The 8,356-nt window shown below is 37.2% G+C and overlaps 1 protein-coding gene and 1 non-coding gene across 2 annotated transcripts; one reads left to right on the top strand and one right to left on the bottom strand.

Moving 5' to 3' along the window:
* Positions 1-3,275: 3,275 nt before the first annotated feature.
* On the bottom strand, positions 3,276-3,382 carry LOC112511887. The gene has a single exon (XR_003069142.1). It is a non-coding gene; the product is annotated as a small nucleolar RNA R71 (small nucleolar RNA).
* Positions 3,383-4,073: 691 nt separating this feature from the next.
* Positions 4,074-8,241, top strand: LOC112510844. The gene is made up of 4 exons (XM_025116194.1): positions 4,074-5,213; positions 5,266-5,509; positions 6,670-7,589; positions 8,170-8,241. The coding sequence occupies exons 1-4, from the start codon at positions 4,074-4,076 to the stop codon at positions 8,239-8,241; spliced, it is 2,376 nt and encodes a 791-aa protein (XP_024971962.1).
* The last annotated feature ends 115 nt before the right edge of the window (positions 8,242-8,356 follow it).

Raw genomic sequence — 8,356 nt, 5'->3', positions numbered from 1 at the left:
ACCAACTTACAAAGAACCAATAACTACTAAGTGTTGCTTAAGGTAGAGGAACAGATCAGTGGGTCATCACCAAATCAATAGGTGACCCAACATTCATCATATCATACATACCACCCGAAGCAAGGCCATCCCAATAGAAGGTCATTTCAATCGCAAGGCCATCCCAGAAGCAAGACCCTCCTAGTAAAAGGTCATCTCAATCTCAAGGCCATCCTAGTAGAAGACCATTCTTATCCCAATATACTCAGCTCCTTGATATGTTATCCTAATTTCTTTATATGATACAATCATGATAAAAATTCACCTTTTTGCCGATAATGGCATCAAATTGTTTTATCTCAAAACCTCATATAATGAACCATATAGTTCTTATACTCAGTTTCCAAATAAGGAAAGCTTTAAACAAAAACTCACCATTACACTAAAAATAGTACATAATCGTCCAAAAACACCTAAGTACGAAACCATAAAGTTCCTTATTAAAATCATACCAAATGAAACTTTTAAAGTAAAACTTACAATTAAAAACTCACCTTATGATCACAAAAATGAAGATGAACAACAACACGTATTGAGATTATAATCACATAATCAACTTCTACTTCTCCTCCTTTTTGGTTCTGGTTTCTCTCAAACTTTAGAACATTTAAGTTTTTCTTTCTTTTTCTCCCAAAACCAATGAGATAAGATAAACATCTTATTACTCATTTTATATATTAAGAGGCGTTTGTGAGATTGATATTTTAAAATATTTTCTTCTCACACCCTCTGATACATACCTAGTATTTAGTACGTAAAGTACCTTTTTATTCTCTTTTAAATAGGTTATTTTTCATTTATATCCCAACTTTGAGTCATTTTATCTCTTTTCTCTGTTTTTATGCTAAGAAGAATGTTGAACCTCTTTTAGTGGATTTTGGTCTAAATTTAACTCATTTTGGACAKATTGAAGCAGGTTGATGCTGCAGGAATGTGGTAGCATGACCTGATGGTAGAGGAAGAGAAAGATAAGACTTGGAGTTGACTGACATGACAATATGAAGACATTTAAAGCCTTCTAAAGTTGAACCAGCTGTAGTTTAATCAGATTAGCTGGAGTTTACAAGACTAATGTAGTTACTTTCTAAATATTAGTTTGCTAAAGTGTACTTTTTGGTTCCTTTTAAACTAATTGGGTGTGAATTGACCATTTTGCTCTCACTCTATCCCTAGTATAAAAAGGGATGTTGGGAGGAGTATTGAACACACCTCAACACTTCTACTCCACACTTTTCTCTCAAGTAGTTCTCCATACTACTTGGAGAACAAGTTGTCTTCTAAATATTATAAATCTTTTGGTTACATTTCAAGTTCTTTTATCACTTTATTTAATCGCTTTATTTATATTATCGTTCTTTATATTCCGTCTTTTATTTATTTACGCTTACTCGCATTTTATTTACGTCATTTATTTTTTATGCTTTCCGCATCTTTATTATTCCGTCATTTATATTCCGTCATTTACTTTCCGCATTTATTTTATGTCTTTACTTGCCGCACTTTATATTTCTTGTTATTTACTTTTCGTCATGAGTAGCTAATTTTATAAGCTCGAGTGTATGACGAAAATGGTGAGTATTTAAACCAAAATATAGTCGACCCTTTCATGTAACAACGATGTTTTACTTGTTCATTCAAGCTTTATAAAACCAATGACACTTCTTGATGAGTTGATCACTTTGAAAGTGTTAAAGTGCCGTTGACTCTAAGTTGAGCCATTGTTTGCACGTCAACTTGGATGATATGGGAAGTAGACTTGAGAGAGTTGCTAACAAAGAGATTTGTTGTCCGTATTTTCTAAGTTGTTAATTCTCGATGGGTTGATCACTCTGAAGTGTTAAAGTGGAATGGATTCAGAGATGAGCCATTCTGAGCCATTCAGAACACGTCAACTTGAATGATATGGGAATCCACTCGAGAGAGTGATTTTTAACAAAAGAGATTTGTTTTTCCATATACTTTGAAGACACCATTTGTCACTTTCACTGGTCTGGATACCTCATAGAGATATGGGTTGAAAGCTATAATATCAGTGCATTGGTGAAGTCCGAGATGAATACCTTCAAAGTAATTGGTAAAAATAGTTGTTACTGATTGACTGCTGTAGCAATCTGTCAGCATGGTTTCATGCTGTAGCATTTTGACAGCATTGGTCGATTGGAAATAGTATTTACATATCACCCGAAAAGTCATACACCCTGGCTTGCTTTTATTATCTGTTATCTCATGTTTTTAGTTGTGTTAACTCTGTTCTAATCTAAGTCTTCGAATTCGCCTTCTGAAATCATTTCCTTAACTTTACTTTCTTTTAAACTTTTACTACGATCTCTGTGGACGATATCTGGTACTTGTACCACTTTTATTACTTGAAAAACGATATTGGGACTATTTGTATACTTGCTTTTGGTCTTGATTGTAGTCTGTGGTTTTCCACCGATCAAGTTTTTGGCACCGCTGCCGGGGATTAGTTAGTTAAAAGTTTTCTTTTAACTGAAGTAAAAGATTTGATTTTTTTTGTCCCGTTTTAAAAAAAAACGTTTTGAAAGTAGTGTATGTCACGGAGACATCGCGGGGAAATTTTTGAATTGGATCCCGATATTGAGAGAACGTTTCTCCAAAGAAGGAGAGATCAAAGAGCATTTTTTGCTCTACTCTCTCCCAACATGGAGTTACCTCCCCCAATCATCCCGGAAATACCACATTTAGAAAACCAACCGCCTGCCTTTGGGACAATACCACATTTTCCTAATTTTCGGCAAGGACACCCACATAATGTTAATAATTTGGGTAAGGAGGACACATAATTGGAAAATAATGAACAACCAAGAGAACAAACTCCGAACATCATTAATTTGCCAAATTCCAAAAATGGACGGATCATGGACTATGTCATTCCGGATTTTGAGCAATTAAATTCCGGGATAGTTAGGCCGCATATGAGCATTCTTCAGTTTGAACTAAAACCGATTATGTTTCACATGTTGCAAACAAACGGACAGTTTTCCGGATTACCTTCGGAGAACCCACACTCACATTTGAAATCCTTTATGGAAATCACTGATGCTTTCCTGATCTCGGGAGTGTCTAATGACGCTCTGAGACTCACTTTTTTCCCATTTTCTCTAAGGGATCGGGCAAAGGCATGGTTTAATTTATTAACTTCGTGGTCTGTGTCTTCATGGAGTAATATGGCGGAAAAGTTTTTACAAAAATATTTCCCACCAACCAGAAATGCTAAGTCCAGAAATGAAATTTGCCTTTTTAAACAAATGGACGATGAAGCTGTTCCTGACGCTTGGGAAAGGTTCAAAGAGATGTTAAGGAGATGCCCTCACCATGGCATTCCCTACTGTATTCAACTCGAGACATTCTACAATGGGTTAAGTCCCATTGCTAAACAGATGCTCGATGCGACTGCGGGCGGAGCCTTTACAACTATGACCTACAATGAAGGATATGAGATCCTAGAAAAAATTTCTGCTAATAATGGACATTGGGCTGATCCACGTGCTCAACCGCAAAAGAAGACAACAGGAATACATGATGTTGATACATATACTGCATTAACAGCACAACTCTCTTCTTTGGCCAATATGCTTAAAAGTCTAACTTCTGGCCAAGGAGTGTAGTCAGCTGTCACATCACCTATTCCAGCAGTCCTCTCAGTGTAGTGTGTCTGTTGTGGAGGGGAAAACTCTTATGAACTGTGTCCACATAATGCTGAATCTGTGAATTATGTTCATAACAAATCGAATCTCTACACTAACACATACAATGCCAGTTAGAGACAACACCTAAATTTTTCATGGAATAGTCCAAGTTTGAATCCTCCAGTCCATAAGCAACAAGGAAACCATAATTTTCAACAACATCAACATGTAAGCAGTTCTAATTCTCAAAATCACCATCGCCAGAATTTTCAAAGTAATCAACCACCTTTTCAGACTAAACCACCTTCATAGTCCGATTCATCATCTTCCTTTGAAGCTATAATAAAAGGATTGGTTGCTCAGTCTCAAGCACAGCAGCAAATGATGACTCAAAATCAATCTTTGTTCAATCAACAAAGTGCTGCCATCAGAAACYTGGAAACACAAGTTAGCCAACTTGCTCTTAATCAGAATAGTAGAGCCCTTGGTACTTTACCTAGTAACACTGAAGTCCCGAGAGATCTAGGAAAAGAACATGTGAAGGTAGTGACTCTTAAGAGTGGTAAGGAATTAACTGAGACCATACCAAAAGAAAGTGAACAGGTTGTGTCTAAACCTGAGACTATACCTATGGTCCCTGTTACGGAAAGTCCACCAAAACCTTTGGATAACCCACTTCCTGAGACCACCACCTTTGTTCCTCCTAAGTCGGACTATCCTTTGTTATTCCCTGAAGAAGTTGCTAGGAAAAAGCCAATTGAGGATGAGGTTATAACAGGTCCAAAAACCAAAGTTGTAATCCCATATGAACCTCAAGAAAGTAAGACCAAGACTCTAGGCACTCTGGACCCATCTTGTTCAACACAACCAAACAAAGCCATCATAAAGCCAGTTCCTATTTATGTTCCTTTTCCCCAAAGGTTAAGGAACCAAAAGGAAGAATTGCAATTCAAGAAGTTTTTGGAAGTGTTTAAAGCATTGCACATCAACATACCTCTTGTTGAAGCAATAGAGCAAATGCCCAATTATGCCAAGTTCCTAAAAGACATTTTGAGTAAGAAGAAGAAGTTAACCGAATATGAGACCGTAGCTCTTACCGAGGGATGTAGTACGCTTCTAACCAACAAAATACCCCCTAAGCTTAAAGACCCAGGGAGTTTCACTATTCCTTGTTTTATAGGTGGAAAGGAGATTGGTAAAGCTTTGTGTGATTTAGGAGCTAGTATCAACCTTATGCCCTTGTCTGTTTTCAACACCCTAGGAATAGGAGAAGCTAGACCTACCACTGTTACCTTGCAATTGGCCAATAGAAGCATTGCTTATCCTAAAGGTAAGATTGAGGATGTCTTAGTTCAGGTTGACAAATTCATCTTTCCGGCTGACTTCATCATCCTTGATTTTGAGGCTGATAARGATATTCYCATAATCTTAGGAAGACCTTTCTTAGCCACTGGTGGAACCTTTATTGATGTCCAAAAAGGAGAGTTAACCATGAGACTCCAAGATCAGAAAATCACATTCAATGTCTTTAATTCCTTAAAGTACCCTGATTACTTAGAGGAATGCTCAGGAGTAGATTGAGAAAATATGTTATGAGGAAGGAGTTAGGAAGGCCTGTAAGCTAGAGGAGGAGGATAGTGTTGAGATAGGTAATGATACTGTTGAGGATTTAGAAGGTGATGTCCCATATGATGTTGCAGCATTTGAGTTGTTGGACAATAGTGAGCTTAAGAATTTTACCCTGTCTATAATTTCACCACCTGATTTGGAGTTAAAGCAACTCCCATCTCACTTGAAGTATGCATTTCTAGGAGAGGAAGGTAAATTATCTGTCATCATATCATCTACCCTAGATTTACATCAAGAAAAGAAGCTTGTAAATATGTTGAAGTTGCACACCAAAGCCATAGGATGGACCATTGCTGACCTTAAGGGGATTAGTCCTTCTATATGTGAACATAAGATCATCCTAGATGAAAAGAACTTCAAATCTATAGAGCCTTAAAGGAGATTGAACCCGGTCATGAAAGAAGTAGTGAAGAAGGAAATTTTGAAATGGCTAGAYGCSGGAATAATTTTTCCAATAGCCGGTAGTTYCTGGGTTAGTCCAATCCAGTGTGTCCCAAAGAAGGGAGGGTTTACTGTTGTCACCAATGACAAGAATGAACTCATCCCCACAAGAATAGTGTCTGGTTGGAGGATATGTATGGACTACCGTAGGCTAAACAAAGCCACTCAAAAAGACCACTTTCCCTTGCCTTTTATTGATCAGATGTTAGACAGGTTGGCTGGAAAAGAGTATTACTTCATTTTGGATGGATACTCCGGATATAACCAAATAGCCATATCACCCGAGGATCAAGAAAAGACCACTTTCACATGTCCCTATGGTACTTTTGCCTTTAGAAGAATGCCATTTGGACTTTGTAATGCTCCTGCAACTTTTCAAAGATGCATGATGTCCATATTATCTGACATGCTTGATAAATCCATAGAAATCTTTATGGATGATTTTTCAGTTTATGGCTCATCTTTTGATAATTGTTTGGAAAATCTAAAAATGAGTCTTGAAAGATATGAAGAGACTGATCTGGTTCTCAATTAGGAAAAATGTCATTTCATGGTCAAAGAAGGAATTGTTTTAGGCCATTTGATTTCCAAAAGAGGAGTTGAGGTAGACAAAGCTAAACTCGAAATCATTGAAAAATTACCTGAACCAACTACCGTCAAGGGAATACGAAGTTTTCTTGGTCATGCTGGGTTTTACCGAAGGTTTATAAAAGACTTTTCAAAAATCTCAAAACCTTTGTGTTTACTTTTGCGACATGATCAGAAATTTGATTTTACGGAAGAATGTAGAAATGCATTCAACACTTTGAAAAAAGCTTTAGTAACCGCACCGGTAGTTGTTGCTCCTGACTGGAACAAACCCTTTGAGATCATGTGTGATGCAGTGACTGGGCTGTTGGAGCTGTCTTAGGTCAAAGAAAGGAAAAAGTTTTTCATTCAATCTATTATGCAAGTAAGACCTTGAATGAAGCACAACTTAAATACACAACAACTGAAAAAGAACTTTTAGTTGTGGTTTTTGCTTTTGAGAGATACATATCATATTTGATGGGAACCAAGGTCATTATTCACACTGACCATGCTGCCATCAAGTACTTAATTTCCAAAAAAGATGCTAAACCTAGGTTAATAAGATGGGTTTTATTGTTGCAAGAGTTTTACCTTGAGATAGTTGATAGGAAAGGAGTAGACAACCAAGTTGCAGACCATTTGTCAAGATTAGAGAAGCCTAGGGAGACCCTAGAAGAAGGAGAGATTGTTGAAACATTCCCCGATGAGAGAATTCTAGTATTAGAATCAAAGCCACCATGGTTTGCCGATATAGCAAACTATTTGGCTTGTGGAATTAGACCTTCTGATATTTCTGGCCATATGTTCAAAAAGTTTCTCCATGATACTAAAACTTACCTTTGGGATAACCCTTACTTGTTTAAGATAAGTGCAGATCAAATCTTGAAAAGGTGCATCCCTGAAACTGAAGTGGCAGCAATCCTACAGCATTGCCACCAAGCAGCATATGGAGGACACTTTGGAGACCAAAGAACAGCGGCTAAAGTTTTACAATATGGTTTTTATTGGCCTACTCTATTCAAAGATGCCCACAATTTTGCACAAAGATGCAATGAGTCTCAAAGAAGTGGCTCCATTTCCAAAAGGAATGAAATGCCACTTAACGGGATCTTAGAAGTAGAGTTGTTTGATGTATGGGGGATAGACTTCATGGGACCATTTCCCTCATCAAATCATTGTCAATACATTCTAGTGGCTGTTGATAATGTGTCTAAATGGGTAGAGGTCATGGCTTGTGTTACTAATGATGCAAAAACTGTGGTTAAATTTCTTCAAAAACAGATTTTTACAAGGTTTGGTACCCCAAGGGCACTAATTAGTGATGAGGGTACCCACTTTGTAAATAACCTCTTAAGTGGAGTTCTTGAAAAGTATAACATTAACCATAGAATAGCAAATGCCTACCACCCGCAAACTAATGGATTAGCCGAACTCTCAAATCGTGAAATAAAAGGAATTTTAGAAAAGGTTGTCAAGCCAAACCGAAAGGATTGGGCTTTCAAATTAGATGACGCTTTATGGGAATACCAGACTGCTTTTAAAACACCCATTGGTATGTCCCCATATAAGCTGGTTTTTGGTAAGACTTGTCACCTTCCTTTGGAACTTGAACACAAAGCATATTGGGCCATCAAAGAATTAAATATGTGCCCAGATATGGCTGCCAGTAAAAGAAAAGTCCAGTTGTGTGAATTAGAGGAACATAGGAATTTGTCCTATAAAAATGCCAAGATTTATAAAGATAAAACAAAGAAATGACATGATAAAAGAATTCAACACCGGAAGTTAAGAGCTGGTCAGAAAGCTCTTTTGTTTAACTCTAGATTCAAACTGTTCCCAGGAAAGTTCAAGTCCCGTTGGTTTGGACATTTCCTCATTCATAAAGTTTATCCGTATGGAGCAGTTGACCTAGTCAATCCCGAGGACAATTTTGTGTTCAAAGTTAACGGTCAAAGAGTGAAGTTATTTCATGATCCGGTAGAAATTCCAGAGTTATGCTCTGTGAATTTTGTTACCCTTTGCTAAAA

This window comes from Cynara cardunculus, assembly GCF_001531365.2.
Source record: "Cynara cardunculus var. scolymus isolate 2C chromosome LG 4, CcrdV1, whole genome shotgun sequence".
Taxonomy (NCBI): domain Eukaryota; kingdom Viridiplantae; phylum Streptophyta; class Magnoliopsida; order Asterales; family Asteraceae; genus Cynara; species Cynara cardunculus.
This window is presented reverse-complemented; position numbering and strand designations above follow the sequence as displayed.